The sequence below is a fragment of the Mauremys mutica genome, chromosome 7 (assembly GCF_020497125.1).
Source record: "Mauremys mutica isolate MM-2020 ecotype Southern chromosome 7, ASM2049712v1, whole genome shotgun sequence".
Taxonomy (NCBI): domain Eukaryota; kingdom Metazoa; phylum Chordata; order Testudines; family Geoemydidae; genus Mauremys; species Mauremys mutica.
Window position 1 is genome coordinate 51,546,210 of NC_059078.1, and position 21,931 is coordinate 51,568,140.

At 52.9% G+C, this 21,931-nt stretch overlaps 1 protein-coding gene across 3 annotated transcripts in view; it reads left to right on the top strand.

Annotated features, from left to right (window-relative positions):
* CAMKV (CaM kinase like vesicle associated) overlaps positions 1–21,931 on the top strand; it is a 57,610-nt gene that overhangs the window by 4,948 nt on the left and 30,731 nt on the right. For 2 of the 3 annotated variants that reach the window (XM_045025397.1, XM_045025398.1), the window contains exon 2: positions 14,090–14,198. In XM_045025397.1, coding sequence (XP_044881332.1) covers positions 14,104–14,198 — 95 coding nt within the window. In that variant the 5' untranslated portion in view covers positions 14,090–14,103. Of the gene's footprint in view, positions 1–10,772; positions 10,792–14,089; positions 14,199–21,931 lie in introns of those variants that run through there. The other variant, XM_045025399.1, reaches the window with a different exon arrangement.

Sequence of the window (21,931 nt, forward strand, 5' to 3'; positions counted from 1 at the left end):
CTTGATACTTGGTTGGAAGAGCTCTGTTGGGTTCCCTGCATGGAGCTCTGCCAGTGCCCCTTAGTCCCAACCTGCAGCCCCCTGCTATGCCAGCCCTGTGCTTCTATCCCATCCCAGCTCTGCTAGTGCCACTCAATCCCGACTTAGTGCCCCTGTGGTCTCCATCTGTTACTCCTTGCACCACCATGAACAATCCCTTCTAGGCAGTTTTGGGGGTTGATATCACAGCCCTATTATTTAGGTCCACCTTGGGGGCCTGATCAGTGGCTGTTGCTCTTTAGTCAGACAGTGTCAGAAGAGAAGCCACTGTTTCTGGAGAGGTAGCCCAAGTGCCACCCAGAGCGGGCTGTCACCTCCTGGGTACATGATGCCAGTGCCCCTGAGTGAGCAAAATTGCCCTGCTCGCTGCTCCAGTCTCTGGCAGCCACTCACCTAGTTGGAAATGGAAGCAGAGCTCCAGAAAGCTCTAGGCAGAGGCGGCTGCTTGTTAACACCCAAAGTTGGGCTCAGGCTATGACAGCGGGCTGGAAGGTGCAAAACAAGTCGGGTGGGGGTGAGAGTCTAACAGGCCGGGGCTATGTGTATGGGCTGAGGACAGGTGAGGGCTGGGAAGCTAATTTAAAGCCACAGTACAGAAGGAGGGATGTTTACATTGAATCGGGCTCCTTGGCTTGTGAAAGCTGCGTCATCTCCTCATGCCATCCATGCCCTGCCTCCCCCTTCCCCAGCTATTGTGTCTTACGCTGTTGCGTCTTGTCTTAAATTAGATGCTAAGCGATTGGGGGCAGGGGCTGTGTGTATGTGTGTGTGCATAGCAGTCCTTCCCCAGTCTGGTTGGGGGTCTGCTGTAACAGACAGAAGAACATCAACAAATTCCTAACTTGCCTGCTCCCCTTGCTGCCCCCAGGTCTCTGCTGGCATCACCAGGGTGCAGATCTCTGCCACTAAGTGCCCATGACCAGCAGTATGCTCCCACTGTGTTGGCTGCAGCTGCCCCAGGGCGAATCCCCTGGCATTTCCTCCAGCTCCTTTGAATTAGCTCTGCCTCCCCTGCTCTCTGGGACACTGCCCTGTGTGGTCTTGTCTGTGCATTCACACAGTGACCTTCCCACAGAGCCTTAACGAGGATGTTAGCAAGATTGGACCCACACCCAATCCCCACATGGCCCCTTTTCCCCAGCTGGGTATATGGATGTGGGTTTCTGCCCCAGGCCATCCATGGGGCCTGGTCGTGCTCACTGAACTCAATAGGAGTGGAAGGCATGTGACCCCTTTTAGGGGGTGCTCAGGATGTACAGAATCGGGCCCAGCCAAGCCATGTGAGGTGTTGCTGGATGGTCTGGAATGCTGCTGTAAAATCCGAGTTATCCTGCCCCGGCTCTCCTGAGCCATCGGGCCTGTGATTATAGAAACCCAAAAGCTGTCACGTTTCCTTGGCACAGCCTCTTCCTTTAGAATGCCAAGTGCTGCCTATTGTTCCTGATTCCATTCTCCTCGAACAGCTGCCAGGTTCTTTCCTGGTCAGTGCCCACTCTGCTTGGCTGAGACAGTCAGACCTAGCTGGTGACACTCTCCTTTGCTGTGTGAGGGCCTGGCTCTACATTCACTCTTCTGCCTCTCTTTCCCCCCCCCCCCCCCCGCCCCTGTCCCTAAAGCTGCCATTGGTGTGGCAGTGACCAGGGCCAGCTCTAGGTTTTTTGCTGCCCCAAGCAAAAACATTTTTGGCTGCCCCCCACCCCAGCCTTGGGCTCTCTCTTCCCCCACCCGCATCCCCTGCCGCCCCAGTGCTGGGCACCCCGCCACTAGTGCTGACTCCTCCCGCTCCCCCCTCGCCTCCAGCTAGTCCAGCACTGGCAGGGTCGGGGGAAGCAGTGGGGCTCCCAGGTCACACCTCAGCCCAGGGTCCCTCCAGCCAGGGCTCCTGCCTCCAGGAGTGGCCGGGACCCGAGAGGGTAGCCCCAGAGGGAGTGGAGCCCTGGATAGCGGGACGTGGGCCCCACACGGCAGTGCCCCACCCTCTATGGCCCCTCTGCTGCTTCTGGCCACCCTGCTGCAGTCCCTGGGCAGCTCGGGCCACTTCGCTCCGCCCCGGCTGCGGTGCTGGGGGGCAGCTGCCCTGCAGCACCTGCAGGTGGCTCTGTGTGCCCTGTGAGGTGGCCCCCAGCCTGAGTGTCCCCCGTTCGGAGCCTGCCTGGTCCAGCCACAAGGTGCGGGTGCTGCTCCCCCGCGGTGCGAAGCGCAGTGGCCCCAGGGAGCCCCCCCGCACACGACGCGCTACTGCTGCCAGGGCTGGCTCTAGGCTTTTGCCGCCCAAAGCCCGCCTCCCCCCCCCCCCCCCAAAAAAAAAAGATGGCCGGAATGCTGTCCCTGAAAATGTGCTGCCCCAAGCACATGTGCCAATTCCCTCCATATCCAAGTGCATGGGAATGCCACCTGATCTGTGGCTGTGCAAGTCCAACCTAATGTTCATGACACTGCCCCCTGGTGGAGCAGACTGGAAACGCAGCATCCACTTAGGTAATATTAAAAACTTGAGGTCTTTGCTTTATTGCTTTTGAATTCTAGTAGTACAATGACAGATACAGCCAGGAAATACTCCTGGTGTGTCTCACTATTCTCTGAGTGATAGCCATGTTAGTCTGTATCAGCAAAAACAACAAGGCACCTTGGAGACTAACAATTTTATTTGGGCATAAGCTTTCATGGACTAGAACCCACTTCATCAGATGCAGATGGTGTTTTCACTATTCTGAATTTTACATGGCCCCCACCTTTTTAATATGGTGCAGATTGTGTTGACAATATCCACCTGCAGTGACAAAATTGTTAGGGTGTGTGCATGGGGAGAACAATGGTGGTGTGAAGGTGGAGGGGAATTTTGAGATATTGGGATAAGCACATTAGTTGGCTGTTTCTGCTGAACGTGTGAACTAGTAGACATGTTTCAGAGTTAATATCTGGTGAGGTAAAGGGGCATATGTGAACAGCTATCGCTTGGGGCTCTCTGCAAACTCAGGCAGACGCCATAAGGCTGGGTCGTATTTTAAGGGTTTTCTTTGTGACTATAAGGATGAGGATTTTTTTAAAAGCAAAATTAATCAATTCTGGAGCATGATTCAGTTGCGAACCTAGGTGCTGACTCCGTGGGTGCTGTGGGACTGGAGCACTCACAGGGAAAAATTAGCGGGTGACCTACACCCAACAGCAGACAAGCTCCCCTTGCCCCCACCCGCTTCTCGCCTCCTCCTTCCCCAAGCGCGCCACATCCCTGCTCCTCCCCTTCGCATCACTTCCTGCCTGCTGCCTAACAGCTGTTTGGCAGTGCTCAGGACTTTCTGGGAGGGAGGGGGAGGAGTGGGGATGCAGCGTGCTCGGTGGAGGAGGTGGTAAAGAGGCGGGGTAGGGGCAGGGCCAGGAGTGGGGTTGAGTACCCACGGGGCAGAGGTGAAGTCAGCGCCTATGATTGCGAAGGGTGGATTTCGGAGCAAATTCTGTGGCCTGGAGATGCACAGGGCCCTGAAAACTAGGTTCAGATTTCCCAGTTATCTCCCCTTCTTTTTCGTTGTCAATGAGTTTTTTAAAAGGAGGTCAGATTACTCGGGTCAAAAATATTTGTCACCAGTTCTTGTGAATTTTATTGTATGTCCCATGTTGGTTGTTTTTCTTATAGCCCCAGTTCCCAGAGTCATGTTATCTTTCTGGAAAAAGTTCCTTTCATTCCCTGGCCCCCTTGGGTTTTGTTTGTCTTTGTCTCTTTGCTATGCCACCTCTGATTCTGGGTTCCATCTCAGCTCCTGGCCTGGTTCTAGCATCTAGCCCCGGCTCTGAGCAGCCCCTGCTGGACCCACATGGGCTCCAGAGGAATGGTGGGGGCTTGCACTCATGGGGAAGGATAGCCCAGTGGTTAGGGTGCTCACTGGGACTTAAGACCTGGGTTTAGTTCTTGTGTCCACTGCAGACTCTGTGTGAACTTGGGCCAGTCGTGTCATCTCTCTCCCATGGGGACAACAGCCCTGCTTGGCTGCCCAGGGGGCTGTGGCGGTACAGATGAGACGGACGGTGAGGTGCCCACATACTGAAGTGATGGAGGCCAGAGAAGTCCCTAAACCAGATGAGGATTACCAGGCTGCATTGTCTTGTTCCCCCCCTGTTGTCTCCCTCTCACTAGACTTGTGTCTTTCAGCATTCAGCACCCTGGCCCAGCGGTGCACCGAACTCAGTTCTGTCCTGTCCTGCTCTTGTCCAATTCAGATACTCCCACACACACCTGTTCTCTTCTGGCTCATGGCCTGCATCCTCCCGTGCCTGGGTGAGGCTCCCTTGGTGTTGCCCTGGAAGGTCGCTGCCCCGGTTCCGCCACTGCCTGGCTCCTGCAGCTTGGGCCCTGGCGAGCAGATGGTTGCCAAATCTGCGCCGCTGCTGGCGCTGCCCCTGTGACTAACCAGAGAAGGCAGGCTCTGGGTGCCGGCTCAGCCCACCAGAGTGCCTTGGAAGTGGACTGGTGCTGCGCTCCCCTGCCAGGGCACGAGGCTGAGTTGCTAATTCTGGCTTCCCTACTCCTTATTAGACCCATGAAATGCTTTGCTACTTTATTATGGGCCTGCGAGCAGCAGGCAATGTGAGCGAGCGCTACCATGCACAGCTCCCTCCGGTGCCATTCCAACACGCTGCATCTCGCACACACCCTGCCATGTGTGCCACTGTGCCCAAGCCTCTGGGGCCCCACCTCAGTGCCTAATGCCATCCCTGCTCTTCAGGGGTGTTAATGCGGCACATCCACATAACCCCCATGGAATGTGGCAGGGAGAAGAGAATCTCCCCCCCCCCCCCCATGACACAGGGCTCCTGCGCCTTCCACACGCAGGCAGCTCAGGGCTCTGCCACCTTGCTCTTCTCTTCGTTGCTGATGGTGGACAGGTGAATGCAAGGGAGGCTCTGATTCCCCAGAAAGGATGGGAGGGGTCCATGGGATGCTGAATGTAGCAGGCACAAGATGGTCCATCCTGGCTTCTCCTATCTATGGAGCAGGGAGCTCCTGAGAGGGCCTGGGGCAGGCTGAGAAGAATGGGAGGGAAGAGAAAAGCAATTGGCCCAGGCTGAGGGGGCCCATCCTGGGTCCAGCTTTTGCTGCCGCGTCGGCTGCCAACATGGCCAACACCAGGGAATTTGAGGGCTGGACACCTGAGTTTTTATGGCTTGTGCTTGAGCCAGACTCTAACAGCCCCACTTTCTGCATGACATGTAACCTCCCCTCCCCATTCATCGGCCAGTGAAACCTGCTGTCCCTTCCTGGGGAAGCCAGCTGTCAGCACCCTTCCCTCAACTAGTCAACCCCTGGCCTCCCTGCTTTTCCATTGCATGCTGTCTGTACCCCACCTCCCCCAGCACCCGCTAAGAACAGGGCACTGAGATGGAGTTTAAACTGTTTAATGGGCATGAATCTGGTACTTGTTAGTCACTGACAAAGGAAAAGGAAAGCTCCTCCTGCACAGTTCTGCCAGTGCCCCCTCACTCCTGCCCTGCAGTCACCTGCTGGCCCAACCCTGGGCTCGACCCTGAGCTCTGCTGATGCTCTTCATTCCTGACTAGCAGCTTCCCTGTTATCTCAGGCCTGGGCTCCCTGGTGTACATCCTGCCAACTGTGCCTTGGTTTGGGATGTGCCGAGATGGAACAGTGAGATCTCCCTGAGCCCCCTTTGCTCCCCAGGACAGGAGTGAGTGACGTCATGTCCCCTGCTCCCTTGGCACCACATTCCTCCCTGTGGCCTGTCACAGGACTTGTGCTCTCTCTTGGCCCCATGCGGTCCCTGGGAGGAACCCCCTTTAGTGTCACAGCCCTTCTCAGAGGACCACTCTCTCTTGGGGGTTAAGCTTTAGGCTCCTCTGCCTCCTGGAAATGCACCTCTCTGAGCCCTCAGCATGCCTGTTTCTCGCTGTGGGCCCCCTCAGGGAGTCCACTTGCTCTGGACCCCCTGGGTCTCAACGCCCAGAGGGAATAATGCAACCCTGTTCTCTAGACTGGAGCAACTCTCCTCCAGTGTAAAACAGGAGGGTTTATTGAGCATCTGAACCCAGCACAGAAAACTCTCTGGGCCCTCAGTACAGTACATCTAGGTCTGTCCTGCATCCAGGTGGGCTCTGCTCGCTCGCTCGCGCGCTCTCTCTCTCTCTCTCTCCAGTCCTGAGCCACGTGCTTTCCAGCTGGGCATCTGATATCACTTCCCCCCAAGCCCTGCCTCTGTCCACTGTCTTCTATCCAGGTAAGCAGGGTTGCCTGGGCCTCCTCTCCTCTCAGCCATCCTTTGTACCCCTCTGACCGGCTGGTTCCAGCCAGGTCACTGGGGTCCTCTCTTTGCAGCCCATTGTCCTCCCACTGGCAGAACCAGCTGCGACTCCTGAGCTGGGCCTCCTGGTCACTGGATCACCAGTCGCTGGGGTATCCATTCTCCTGGCCTTTGGCTGGGGTCCCAAGTTCCATTGCCGGTCCTCTGTAGTAACAAACTCCCTCTCTCATCCCCTCGTTAAAGCAGTAACACCCAGGGAAACTGCGTCCCACTCCCTCTGCATGCAAACCATTGAAAAAGCCAAGAAACCCCCCCCCCCCCCCCCGCCACCACTTTGTCACAGCAGGAACAGAGAGGAACCAAAGGGGCTCAGCTACCCCAGAGAGGAACCTGTGGTTGGTTCACATGGCCGCACCTTCCATTCAGTCCCAGCCTCCTCGCTCCACATTGGTCCGATCTTCCCCTGGATTCTCTACCTGCCCCAGAGAGTGGGAGCCTCACTGGGGAGCTTGGATCCTGCCCTGGATCCTTCCAGGCGCTGGAATTGCTGTTGGATTCCCAGAAGTTGAGGAGCTCTAGCAGAGCGGGTAATGCCCTGTGAGTCTGGGCGAGCCAGGCTAGCTATCCCTGTGCCCTTTGGGGTGCCCTCTGAGGGCTGAGAAGGGGGCCACTGCACATGCCCTCCCAGCCAGTTGCCTGTGGGGTGGCGATGTGGGCTCCTACAAACCCAGACAAGCTCCCGTCGCCCCTGACTTCCCCAAATCTGTGCTGGGGCTGGGATGGATGAGGAGGCTTGGCCCAGCCCTGAGCCCTGCAAACACCACCCCATTCCGGCTGGGCCTGCTGCAGCGCAGCTCGGCCCTCTGAGTGGGAGGCTCTAGCCTCTCTCTGCTGCCGCTTTCCTTCAGCGTGAGGAGCCGGGGTGCAGGCACAAAGCCCAGTCCCATGGGAGAGTGGGCTGCCTGGATACTGCAGAGAGCCCCACCTGGGGAATTAGAGCCTCCCTGCCAGCCCTCCTCTCTGCCTTCCCTTTTCAACCCCTCCCCATCCAGCAGCCCTCACCTTCCCTCTCCTGTACCGCTTGGGGGGAGTCGCAGCTCCTTGGGCCAGTCATGCATGTGCCCAACCCCCTCCCCTGCAGCCTTGCTGGCTTCCCCCCATGGCTTTGAGTCTCTGGGGGCCTGGTGGCCCACAATGCTGCTACCCCAACAGCGTCTAGAGGTGAGACCCAGCTGTGCTGCCTCTACAGCAGGCCGGCTGGCCAGGCCAGGCCCCTTGTGCTCTGAGTCAACCCCTGGCTCTCGGCATAGATGGGGACCAGTTCCCCACCCTGTCCCACCTCATTCCCTGTGGTGCTTGGCTCTGGCTGGAGGAAGTTGGGGGGGGGGGGGGGAAATCTGTCTTGCAGCACCCTCTGGTGCCCTTGGTGCCATTCCCTGCGCCACCAGATGCCCTGTCTGGGCACTGAAATGCTCGCACTGCCCTTCTCAGCCCAGGACTCTGGGCAGTGGCAGCTGAGGGGCGTAAGGCTTTCAGACAGCAGGGATCTGTGCCTGGGGCCCTCCATGGGCAGGGGAGGGGGTGCAATGGACTTGGAGACGATCTTGCACATTATGACCAGGGCCCTCTGTCACCTGGCCCATCCTGCTGCAGGGAAAGGCCCAGGGGCCTCGCTTGGACCCCTGACACAGGCACCTCTCTGCCTGCCAACAGAGCATTTCAGACCCCCACCACCACCCCTGTTAACAGGGTGTTTCAGACTGGCCTTGTGCCTTCCTCACGGACTTGCCTTTATCCTGCTTGTACAACTCCCATTTCCATAGCAACAGGCTCAGTGCCTGGTACCCAGAGCAGCGAGCTCTGCACTCTTTTCCCCCTCCTTCTCCCCGCCTCCAGCTAATAGGTGTAGAGACCCCAGCCCAGCTCCTCTCAGTTCTTGGGCCTGTTGTGTGCAGGAGAGGGGTAAGTGAGAGCACAAGGGATCCCAACCCCTTGATTAGGGGTGTTCCCAGTGAGAGTCCCTGCCCCCAGGGACACTCAGATTGTGCAGGGTGTGGGGTGGGTGCTGCCCCTGGGCTTTGTGCATGCAGCCCTCTTGGGCTCTGCATGGCCATTCCCAGGGCAGGGTTTGGGCACACTGCCCCTGGGATTCACACTGGGCATGGCCATCCACAGGGCAGAGCTCAGGCATGCTGCGCCTGGGGCTCGTACTGGGCAGGGCCGTCAGCGGGGCTGGGCTCAGGCACGCTGCTTATCCCAGCAACTGGGGCAGTGCAGCTCTGCAGGACAAAATGCCCCCCTAACCCTGGGCATATGATCCTGCCGTGTTGTGGGCCGTTCCAATGGCTCTGCATGTAGGTGTCGGCTGGCAGCCCTCTCATGGTGCGGGGAGCAGGGTGGAACCACAGTGTGTTGAGGGGCAGCAGAGAACTGGGGGGCTTGTGTCAGCACTGATCCCACTGCACCGCACTGGGGGGAGCAGTGCTGCAGGGAGGGAGAGGGCAGGTGGCTCTGCTGAGTGGGCCTCTCCCCTCAGGTGTGGCTGACCCCATTGCTGGGCAGCAAGGGGTTGCTGTTTTCCAAAGCTGTGGTGTCCAGACCACAGTCAATCTGGGTGATGGTGTGAATCCTGAATTCCCCCTGCTCATTGGATATGGGCTCCTCTGCCCTTCCTGGCCTGAGCTGCTGTGCTGTGTGGCTACTGACAGTGGCATGTCCCACCCTAGCAGTGGCTGCATTTCTGTGGCAGGCAAAGTGGTTCTTGTACAGAGAGGCTCAGTCCAGCCCTCTTGCTGATCTGCTGGGCTTTGCTGTTGGTTTCACTAGAAGCAGGAGGTAGCCCAAGCCTGGGGCCCCATCCCCCTCCTTGCTCCTGTGGTGTGAGATAGATGATAGACTGGGGGGAGGGGATCAGGTTGACCATGGCTGGAGGCTGCCCTGGGGCAGCTGCAGCCCAGCAGTAACTGCAGCAACCCCCAGCTTGTGCCTCAGGCCCACAGGGCAAGGGCTCCCTGCCACCAATGCATCCAGGGCTCTGGGCCCCCAGGTGAGCAGTGCCCCCTCCTGGGGCTCTGGGCTGGGAATCACTGTGCCAGGAGCCTTAGGACCAGCCAGCCTGCAGGGCTGTCCCTGCCCTCCCCCTCCCCCAGTTCCTCCAGAGACCCATGGTGCCTGAAATCCCATTGTCTGTGCTGCACTGTTGGTCACTTCCCTGGAGTGCAGTCCCCGTCCACTGTGCCAGCTCTGGGGTCCTGACACAGCCTGGGCACAGCTAATGGAACAGCTGCCTCACCCAGTGCAGGCCACTCTGCCCATCCTTGAGCCAGTGCTCACCGTACAGCACCCAGCGCCCATTCCAGGGGCTCAGGAATCTAGGCCTGGCCTTCCCTCTGGAGCTGCCCCCCCTATGCCCAATCCAGGGGCTCATGAATCCAGGTCCAGTTTGTATTATCCATATTTTAAATGACTAGTTGCTGGAGCTGGACAGTCAGAGGGAAACCATGGCCTGGATTTCAGAGTCCCTCTGGACTGCAGCCCCACTCCTGAGTTCTTTATGTAGCCCTCTGTCCCTTGCCCTGCCTGCCCCATGGTGGGGCTGGGGGCTGGTCCCTCTCTGTGCATCCTTAGCATGTCACTTGGATTGGGAGCATTGTAGGGTCAGGCTGGGTCTCCTTGTGTCTGTGCAGCACCTGGCCATGTGGGGCCCAGATCCTGGCAGGGCTCTAGTCACTCCTGCAATGTGCATGTGTCAGGGTTCCCGCCCCCGACTCTGAACTCTGGGGTACAGATGTGGGGACCCACATGAAAGAACCCCCTAAGCTGATATCTTACCAGCTTAGGTTAAAACTTTTCCAAGGCACAAATCCCTTTCCTTGTCCTTGGACTGGTATTGCTGCTACCACCACCAAGTGATTTACACAAAATATTCATGGAAGGGTCATTTGGAATCCCTATTCCCCCTAAATATACCCCCAAGCCCTTTCACTCCCTTTCCTGGGGAAGCTTGAGAATAATATACCAATCAATTGCCTTAGCAATGTGAGCACAGACCAGACCCTTTGTCTTCAGGACACTGAAGACAATCAGGTTCTTTAAAAGAAGAACTTTATAATAAAGTAAAAAAAAAAAATCACACCTGCAAAATCTGGATGGAAGGTAACTTTACAGGGTAATAAAAAGATTAAAACACAGAAGATTCCCCTCTGGGCTCAGCTTCACAGTTAGAAAAACAGGAATAAAACTACCTCTGTAGTACAGGAAAATTCATACAAGCCAAAACAAAAGATAACCTAAAGCATTTCCTTGCCCTACTCATAGTTTCTGTGGTTTCAGATGGATTATTTCAGGTATATTTTCAGGAGACATTGTTCCTGCTTGGCTCCTCCCTCCATCCAGAGAGAGAACAACAAACGCACTTTCAAATCTGGGGGGGAAGATATTTTCTTTCCTCATTGGTCCTTCTGCTCAGGTGCCAACTAGGTTATTTGAACTCCTTAACCCCTTACAGGTAAGGCAATCCAGTACAGTGGCCAAGGAGGTATTTTATGCTACTGCATACATAAAGGTTGCTACCATTCCCTCTATATTCATGACAGCATGTGACACAGCAAGAGCTGTAGCCAGTGCCTGCATCCCAATCCCCCTGCGGCTCTGATCCCAGCCCAGCAGCAGCTCCTGGGCCCTCTGTGACACAGCCCTGCCCTGCTGTGAGGCACAGTGACACAGCCCTGCTGCAGGGCCCTGCTGTGGGGCACACCAGCACAGCCCATCTGCAGGGCACTGTGCTGCGGTTTCACCCTAGGGACCAGAGGGAGTGGCCTGGAGATCCAGAGGCTGTGGAGATCCTGGGGAGAAGAACTGATTTGGATACGTTTCAGTCCTGCCCCTTCTGGGCCTTCCCCCCTCGTCTGTCCCTCGTTAGCCAGGGTGTTGCTGGTTTTAATCCCACATTCTCCCCAGTGTGTTTAGGGAACAGCATTGTGGGAGGGTGCCCCCTGTATGCTGAGTTACCTACACAGACTCCTATGTGAGGCTGCTGGCACATGGTGAGCAGGGACACATGGCCAGCTGCTCCTTCAACTGCAATCCCAGAGGGGCTGCAGTCACCATAGGCCTTAGAATAGAGCCTGGGGTGCATAAGCCCCCTGGGAGTCTGTGTAGGTGATGCATCCCCCTCTGCGCCTCAGCCCCAGAGGATGTGAGTCGGATACAACCCCCGGCTCTTCAGCTCTGGTTGGGAGCTCCAGAGACCCCTCGTTCAATCCCCCAAGGTGGAGCCCATCACGTTAAGTGGGGACTTGGCCCGGGTTTGAACCGCAGCCCCTGAGATGGTTCCAGGCCCCCAAGTGGCAAGGCCCATCACAGCCAGAGCCGTGGGTGCTGCCCTGGCCCACCATGCCCCCAGCCCCTGCTGATAGGTCATCTGCCATCTGGGCAACACAGGTGATTGAACTGGGGCCTGACAGAGTCCTGGCTTCATGGACCAGGCCCAGAGGGGGACCCCCATAAAACTTATGGAGGGTGCACAGCTGTGACCATGCACCTAGACACAGCATAGCTTCCCTTTTGGTTGCCGTGGTGGCTGTTCCCTGTGAGTATTCACGGGTTTGGAGGGGAGGGGGGATCTCCCTATGTGTCTTCGGAGGGGGATCTCGCTGTGGGTCTGTGTGGGGGGGGAGCTTGCTCATGTCTGGGGGCTGGAGGATCTCGCTGTGGGTCATGGGGATGATCTTGCTGTGGGTCTGCAGGGGCATGCTTCTCATCCCAATGGGAGGATATAAATCTTGTTCAAATGACTGTATGGTATCACCTGCTGGGATCTGGCAGGGCCTGGTGGGGTTCATATGGCAGAGCCTCCGTCTATAGCCCCTCTCCCTGCCCAGCACCTGCTGCAGGATTTGGGGGGGATCTTGGACTCGACTAGAGAAATGCTGCGTGTGGGGGGTGGCCAGTAGCAGTTGGAGGTGGCACAATTGCTGCCCATTTGCTTCAGTGGGATTTCTGCAGGCCCTGTCTGTGTAGCGCCAGCCACGATCAGTGATGGGAGGGCAGGCAGGGCCAAAAAAACAGAGTTAGGGGGTGCTGAATCCACTGGGCTGGAGCCCCTTGACAGCACTGGTAGTGGGGCCTGGCATGCTCAGGAGGCCAAAATTCTAATCCAGGGCAGCTGGGGGATGGAGGGTGAGGGCAGTAGAGGGCAGCAAAGCCAGAGAGCATGGGACAGGGGATACTTCGGCCTTTCAGCTTCCCACATCCCCGGAGTGCGGGGGAGCAGCGCTGTGCCTAAAGGGTGCCATAGAAGCTCGTGTGACCAACATTCAGAGAGCAGAGGCTCATGTTGCTGGATCTGCCTGGGACACGAGTCCCAGGGCTGAGAATAGAACTACAGCCACTGCCCCAAATCTGCATTAATGCCCACTCACAGGGGGGTGGCAGTGTACAGTGCCCTTCCGGATCGCTGAGTGCAGCCAGCCTCAAAACCGGCGCCAGGCCAGGCCAGCCCTCACTTGGCAGCACTTGCTCCACCTCTGGCCCTGAGGAGGCAGCTTTCAGAACAATCTGACTTTGTGTGTGGATTTTAGAGCGCCGGGAAAGATCAGTCCTTAATGAAAAAGCTTTGCTCCTAAGTGAAAGAAGCCCTGTGGACCCCCTCCCCCCATACACACACAGATGGAACTAGAACAGCTGACAAGCTCAGAAATCTGCAGAGGGCAGGACTTGAACTTCCTGCCAACATGTAGGGGCTGAGCATGGCTGTCACCTTTTGCCGTGAGCTACTCTGTGACTCTAGGGCAGCTGTGTCCTTTGTCCCCTGCCGACCAGCAGTCATCCGGCCTGCACTCCAACCACTCTCCTTGGCTCGTCCCCCAGACATGAGCTGCCTGGGGGAATCTATCACCCCACAACACATTGGAAATATTGCTTTTCCAAGGGGCAGGAGGTGCCAGACGCCAGCTGTGATCAATATGAGGCAGGATATGGGGCAATAGTTTGAGCCCCAGGTGGGTGCAAAAAATGTTATAAAAACCATAAATACTTTGCTGTAATGTGATAATTTCAGCCATGTCTTAGGAACCCCGGGCTCAACTTTAGCCTGGATTTGGACCACCTGCCACAAGCACTGCTGAGGCACAGCACATTTCTAGGCAATCGGAGTTTGGATATGGATTTTTGAGCACTCAAAAAAATCAGTTGTTATGCAGTAAGTTTAGTCTGAGCTTTAATTGTAATGGTGCTAGCACCAAGAACAGGAAATTGAGTGCACGGTGCTGAGAGAGATCAATAAGGCAGCAAAGTCTGACAAAATGGGAACAAAGAGGATCTCAGCTACCCATTTAGCAACTGGGGAAATGGAACCAAGATTAGGAAAACCATTTCTCAACGTGTTAAGTAGTCGCTTCATGGACTAGCTAAAGCACACACTGATCAGAGCGGCTGATCTTGCTAACACAGAGGAGTTAATTCAAGAGGTGACAGTAGCAGAGCCACAAAGTTACAGTGACCACACAACAGAATTAGGTTTGACACCCTAAGGGGTGGGGAGGACATCAAAAGGTGACCTTGATGCTGAACTTCAGAAAGGGAAATGTCAATGAAATAAGGAGGCTAATGCAAAGGGAGTAAATCCTTAGCAGTGGCATGAATGCTACTTAAAATACCTGAGACTCCATCCCTGCAGCCATGTGTGTCCCTGAGCATGCCTAGAACCAGGAAGGCAAGGAGTAAAGCAACAGGGCCAAGTTGCAGGTTCACACAAAACTCCCTCAAAATACAGAAATCTAACTCTCTGCTTCTTTGCCTTCCAGCACCAGACCCGGCAATGCCGTTTGGCTGCGTCACCCTGGGAGACAAGAAAGATTACAACCAGCCATCCGAGGTGACTGACAGATATGACCTGGGACAGGTCATCAAAACGTGAGTCTGGACCGGATGCTACCTGCCCTCTCCCCCACACCTCCTGCTGTGCTCTCACTGTCATTTACACTCTCCCATTCCTTCTGCAATGTGTGGGAAGTGGGTGGTATTCCTCTATGGCTCACCTAGATTGAGAGACTGGAATAGTAGATCATCTATAACAGTATCACTGGGGAGACAGAGGTGGCGGATTTACTAAGTGTAAAGGGGGCTAAAATGTAGGACCGGCTGTGCAGCTTACCAGCCCCTACTAACCCCATAGAGAAAGTCCAGGCAAAGAACGCACATTACAACAAAGCTTAAACTTGTTCTTCATAATAATTTAAAAATACTAGCTGCCTATTTAATTTAAAAAACAGCAAAAAAAAAATCCACCTCCTTTTCCATTTCTTATAAGGAGTCTTGAAGTTTAAATCTCCTCAGTGTAACAGATATGCTTGTTTTGATTTGCTTAGCTCTTGGAAGTCCAAGGGCTCTGGGCTGCTGGCCTTGTGCTCCCTAGGGACAGTTCTGTCTGCCATTAGGGAATTTTTTTCCCCGAGAATCCCCTGTAACATTTTGCAACCCCCCCCGGGGTTCACAAACCACAGTTTGGGAACCGCTGCTCTAAGGGCCATCCCCTTGGAGTTCAGCATTGCAGATGACAACAGGGAGTCCGTTGAGAATGTTGTATTAAACTTAATTGCACCACAATCCCCTTCTGATAACAAAAATTACTGGCTGACCCTGGGTGGGGACCGGATCCCAACCACCACCACTCTGGATGGAGTGGAGCCGGAGCCCAAGCCTGAGCCCCACCACCCCAGCATGTGGGGCCAAAGCCCCAGCCCTGCTGCCCCAGGCTGAAGCCCTTGGACTTAGGCTTCAGTACCAGGCTGCAGTGAGTCTAATGCTGGCCCTGGCGACTCCATTAAAATGGGGTGAGGACCCACTTTGGGGTCCTGACCCACAATATGACAACCACTGCAGCATCTCTATAGTTAGTTACATTTAGAAGACAATAAATGAAGGGTTATTTGGATTTCTTTCCAATGGGAAGGGTAAGATATAAAATGGAGCTGGATTGAGGCTCTGCTGTGACTAGGATTTCACAGTGTGGTTATCAGAGAGCACAAGGTCTCTGTGTTACTAGAAATATAAGGAGAAACCCTCTCTCTCCTGGGCATTATTACCTGGAAGGTAACATCTAACTGTAACCAGCAGCTGCTAAATCTCTGTTGTGAAGTGTGAGGGTTCTGCATTGTTTGAGAGATTCAGCTGGCTTGCCATGGCAATACACACACCTCTGCAGCATTAAAGAATTGCGGACTGACACGCAAACAAGTGGAACTTTGGGACAAGGAAGCTGATGGCATTGGGAAACAAACAAGGATGCTGGAAGAGAGTGAGTGATTTGGAAGTTGTGCAAAGCTCACCCAGTATCTTTGGTGACACAGCCAAAGGGAGAGGCAGAATTTCCACTCTTTGAGGGCTCTGGAGTTCCAGCCAAGGAGCCCCCAAGAGAGCCAGCAGTGAAATGAATGGGGTGTCTAGAACCGGTGTGATTTCAAGATTATCCTTCGCCATTGCTGCATGCAGATAAGTTTCCTTGGCCTCAAATGGAGGCTGTGTTGGCCTCGTTAGCCGATGAGAAGCATTTCTTCAGGACCGACCTCATTCAAGCCTGCCTACAAATGGAGGCTGGAGGCAGTGCCAAGAAGAACCTCAATTATCACACAAGGGCTTATTTCAGTCTAACTGGCTGGTGTTTGCGATAATGGCCACACCTGCTGTTTGGCAGGGAGCCCTGGAGCAGGTGCCATGGGGCACGGCTGGCACTCCATCTCATGAGGACGAGAGTATGGGGCCCTCCCAAAGTCCTGTGTGATGCTGGCTGGGCAAAGGCTGAGAGCAAACAGGGAGCAAATGGAACCTTTCCAAGATTCAGCTGCACGGCATGGACTCATCTGACAGGGAGCCAGCTGCAGCAGAGTCAGTCAAGACACTGGACACAGCAGACCCTAGCAGGGGCTGACCAGTTGACAGCCCTTCACGACTGGTGGTGGGGTGGAGCTAGCTACTGCTTGACCCCGCCGCAGCCTGTTCTTGCCCCAGGGCCAGCCCACAACATTTTGGCACCTGAGGTGGGGAGCTCAAATGACGCCCCCTTGCTTGGGCCAAAACTTTGAAAGGTCTCAATTCTGCCTTCTTCCTGTTCTTCTCCTCTCATGGTACTGCTCTGTTACCTACCCCAATAAAGGAGAACTAACAACTTAAAATGCTGTGTTCAAAAATTTTAAGTAACACTTATATTTGCTGTTCAGGCATTTGAAAGTTAATTTTTCTTGTCTGCATAGTAAACACTGGCATTTTTATCTGTTTGAATAATCAAAGTGATGCTTTCCGTGCCTTCTTGGTTGCAAAGATTTGAACTGCTTCCTGAAGGTCCACAGTCTATGCTCTATTGAGATGGTTGCAAGGCCGACCAGCCTTTCCTGTGTCCATTGTGGAGCGTAGATGTGTTTTTATTAACTTCAGCTTGGAGAAGCTACGTTCTCCACTGGCAACTGTTACAGAAAGTGTTAGAAGTATGCGCAGAGCAACAAAAGCATTTGGAAAGAAGGTGGTCGTCATATTTGTGCACACATATTCCAGAACAGCCTTTGGAGTTGATCCTGCTGAAATGTATCTTGAAAGGGCTTTCAGTTCATCACCTAAATCACTTGCATCAATACCGCACATGACATCATGTGTCAACACTGTCTCTAGTGCCCTGCATTGCTGGTGTAGGTCTTCTTCAGGTATAGTGAGGAGTTTTGAAATATCATACAACATCCCAAATATACTGCTGTGTTCCTGGAGCTGCATGAAACATTCTTCAACTGACTGTATTGCACAATCTAGCACCTGGTTAAAGAATTCAACTTTGAATTGTTGTTTGGGGTCTCTTATGGGATTATGCCGTGCCTCATAATCAAAATGCCTTCTTCTTTAGTGACTCTTGTATTCTTGAATGGGTGGGAAAATAGCTTCAATGTGAAGTTCCTCTGCCAGCTTCTGTGCACTCTTCAGAACGTTTTGAAATCCCTCATCTGACCAGTAAGACTGTAGGTCTGACTTTTCTTTGTCCAGTTGTTCCATTGCTCCAGATATATCAAGGTCAACACCTCGGAGTCTCTTGTTTGAAATAAATTTTGTAAGCAGTATGTCATGCCACAACACTAAGCCATACAGAAATTTGAAGTTATGTATGTTTCTGGTGATTCCATTTCCCTCTGCCACTGTTCTCCCACAAACAGTTCCTGTCATAGCATTATCCTCCATAATGGCAACTATGGCATCATCTATCTTCCCAATTTGGTGTTTGATAGGCTTTATCACCTCCACTCGACTTTCCCATCATGTGGCACTCAGTGGTTTCAGTGTCAGAGAGGATGTTCCCAGATGTTGCTTCAAAATTTGCCAATGAGTTGATGCAGAGAAAAATACATAGATGCTTTGAATTACATTAAAAAATTCAGCAGCCTCACTAGAAGCTGTTGCTGCATCACTGACCACCAAGTTCAATGAATGAGAACTGCATGTCAGCTATCGCAATTCCCATATCTTCCAGCTTTTTAAGAAGCACATTTGTCATACCAGTTCCTGTAATATCCTCAATGTCAATAAATGTTCTCTGACAGTCACTATTGCAGGGACATTTTGTTATAAAACGCACCATTAAAGTCATTTGTTCCATATGGCTGATATCAGCTGTGCAGTCCAGAATAACAGAGTAATATCTTGCTGATTTCAGATCTGCCACAATCTTCTGTTTGACTTTTGTTGCCATTAACTGTATGATCTCATTTTGAATTGTTTTTCTAAGGTAGTGGTGTGTGTACATTTCTTGGGTGGTGACTCTTCTTAGATGCTCCTGGAGTACAGCATCAAACTTCGCCATCAGCGCCACAGTTTTAAGGAAGTTTCCATTGTTTGGCACATACAGCTGGTCTGAAGTGCCACGCAGTGCTAGGTTTTGGGTAGCAAGCATTCTCACAATGGCAACAAGCCTTTTCAGAACATTTTGCCAGTAAAGAGACTCTGATGCAATCTTCTCTTGATGCTGATCATCTATGGTGGCCTTTAACCTTAGTCTCATCTCAAGCTCTTTCCACCTATGGAATGCTCTCTGGTGATTTGTTGCCTTCTCATGGCATGCCAGATTTCTAGTCAGATTTTTCCAGTCCTTTGTTCCTGTAGAACCCAATGTGGCTGGAACATTAGACTGGAAGAGTTTGCAACAAAAACAGTATGCAGCATTCTGGGTTTTTGAGTACTGTGATAAACTCAGGACTGACAGCTGCAAGGGGGGGGGAAGAAAACAGTCTCAGAGAGTTAAAAGGCCCTCCTTCCTATCAACTGAGGAGGGGTAACTACAGGTCAATCAGATTCAGCTGAGAAGGGGCTACCAGAAACTCAGTTAGGATCAGCTGAGAGGAAGTTACCTGAGGTTAAATTAGGATCAGCTGATTCCAACTAAGGGCTGCCTGAGTCCTTTCTAAACTTTCCCATTTTGGGAGGAGAGGGAGAGAGGAGGAGTCCTGCTGCCAATAGGCCAGGAGTAGCAAGACAGCAAGCCTCTCCAGGAGGGGAGGCTGCATTCCCTCCCATAAGGGAGAAAAACAAGCTAAAACGACTGGTGGAGAGAAGGAACGGACTTCCCCTGTGCCACCAAGAGGGACTATTTTACCCAAGTCTGTCTCGCCAAGGCAAAAAGCAGATGAGGCTGGTGAGCCCGACAAGGTGCCTTGTCACAGTACATAAGCCATGGCCTCTCCACTTTGTCACCACTGGGGATTTCATGCCAATAATGTGTTGGATGGAAACTTCTATTTTCATTGTCTTTGGGGAACATGAAGTTTTTCACTTGCTGTCAGGATTCCTTCCCCACTCTGAACTCTAGGGCACAGATGTGGGGACCTGCATGAAAGCCCCCTAAGCTTATTTCTACCAGCTTAGGTTAAAACCTGGTACGCTGCCACCACCAAGTGATTTTAACAAGAAACAGGGAAAGGACCACTTGGCGCTCCTCTTCCCCTAAAATATCCCCCCCCCCCAAGTCCTTACGTCCCCTTTCCTGGGGAGGCTTGAGAATAATATCCTTACCAATTGGTTACAAAGTGATCAAAGACCCAAACCCCTGGGTCTTTGGACAATGGAAAAATCAGTCAGGCTCTTAAAAAGGCTTTTAATTAAAGAGAGGTAAAAATCATCTCTGTAAAATCAGGATGGAAAATAACTTTACAGGGTAATCAGATTCAAAGAACCCAGAGGAACCCCCTCTAGCCTTAGTTTCAAAGTTACAACAAAACAGGGATAAACCTCCCTCTAGCAAGGGAACATTCACAAGTTGAGAAAACAAAGATAAACTAACACGCCTTGCCTGGCTGTTACTTACAAGTTTGAAATATGAGAGACTTGTGCAGAAAGATTTGGAGAATGTGGATTGATGTCCGGTCTCTCTTAGTCCCAAGAGCAAACACCGCTGGGGGGGGGGGGAAGCACAAACAAAAGCCTCTCCTTCCCCCCACCCCTGAAGATTTGAAAGTATCTTGTCCCCTTTTTGGCCCTTTTGGGTCAAGTGTCAGCCAGGTTACCTGAGCTTCTTAACCCTTTGCAGGTAAAAGGATTTTGGTGCCTCTAGCCAGGAGGGATTTTATAGTATTGTATACAGGAGCGTTGTTACCCTTCCCTTTATAAAGAACAGGAGTACTTGTGGCACCTTAGAGACTAACAAATTTATTTGAGCATAAGCTTTCGTGGGATACAGCCCACTTCTTCGGATGCATAGAATGGAATATATATTGAGGAGATATATATACACACATACAGAGAGCATGAAAAGGTGGGAATTGTCTTACCAACTCTGAGAGGCCAATTAAGCAAGAAAGAAAAACTTTTAAGTGATAATCAAGATAGCCCAGTACAGACAGTTTGATAAAAAGTGTGAGAATACTTACAAGGGGAGATAGATTCAATGTTTGTAATAGCTCAGCCATTCCCAGTCCTTATTTAAGCCTAAATTGATTGTATCTAGTTTGCATATCAATTCCAACTCAGCAGTTTCTCCCGGATACAGACTAACACGGCTGCTACTCTGAAACCTTCCCTTTATAGTTTATGACACTTGGTGTGGCCGATGCAATACAAGGAAGTCCCTCAGGCTACTGCTCAAGTGGGTCCACAGTCCTGGATCATCTAGACGTAAGGAACTAAACTCAACAGCGGCTGTTTCTTGTGCCTCTACCACACTCTTCTGTGATCTACACTTTTCTTCAGGAATGTGCATTTCATCCATTTGAGATGGAGATATGGATGCTGCAGTAGCTACCAGGTCACCTGCACTCTGACTAACTGGAAGATCAGGCATCTCCTCACCACTCACATCCTCACTGGGGCCGGAAGGCTCACTGTGAACATTTGTTTCTATGTATCTCAGGCCTTGTCTACACTACAAGACTATTTCGAATCAACTTAGTTCGAATTTGTGGATTCGACCTTATGAAGTCGAATTTGTGTATCCATACTAAATACACTAATTCGAATTTCTGAGTCCACATTCACGGGGCCAGCATCGACTTTGGAAGCGGTGCACTGTGGGAAGCTATCCCACAGTTCCCGCAGTCCCCGCTGCCCATTGGAATGCTGGGTAGAGCCCCCAATGCCTGCTGGGGGGAGAAATGTGTCGAGGGTGGTTTTGGGTAAGTGTCGTCATTGAACCGTCAATCACAACCTCCCTCCCTCCCTCCTTGAAAGCGCCTGCGGGCAATCTGTTCGTGCACTTTTCTGGTCAGTGACAGCGCGGACGCCACAGCACTGCAAGCATGGAGCCCGCTGCGATCATCGCCGTTTTCTCCTCCTCGCACTTTATCGTCCACCTCTTCCACAGTCAGCTGATGAGAAATTGGGCTACTTTTCAATGGTGCTGCAAGCACTGGGGGACCATAGGGGACGTTTTGCAAACATCAACGTCGGGTGGCCGGGCAAGGTTCATGATGCATGTGTTTTCAGGAACTGTGGGCTGCTCAGACGCCTGCAGGAAGGTAGTTTCTTCCCGGACCACGAAATAACTGTTGTGGATGAGCAGATTCCTAAAGTCATCCTCGGGGACCCAGCCTGCCCGCTAATGCACTTGCTCATGAAGCCCTATACAGGCGCCTGGGACAGCGACAAGGAACTCTTCAAATACCAGCGAGCAGCGTGACCTGTGACTGTTCATTTTCTTTACAGAGAAGCTGAACCTGCCCCTGTTTCTTTACCCACTGACTGTTGACTCTCCTCTTCGGTTACATACCCCGTTCACCCCGTTTCCCCCACTTCCAACACACGTGTAAAAATAAAATACATGTCCCATTGTTACTGAAGAAAGGTTTCTTTATTCATGACTTTGCGTTAAAGGGTTGAAACTGGGAGGCAGACTGTGCTGGGTAGGGTGTGCGGTGATGTAAAGACCGCCTCTAAACTCAACGAATGACAGGCTCCTGCTCCTAGAGTGGTCTGCAGTGCCGGAATGCTTCTTTCAACGGAGCCTGCCATCCCTCTTTTTCGAATTCTGTGTGCGGGGGGATATGTGACCTTGTGGCGGAGGAGTACGGATACAGATTCCTCTGCTGCGTGACTCAGCGGTCCAGGACAAGGACCGCTGTATAAGATCTGTAACCGCCCTCCCCCGCTACAAAGTCACATCCCCCCGCCCACACAGAACCTGGAAA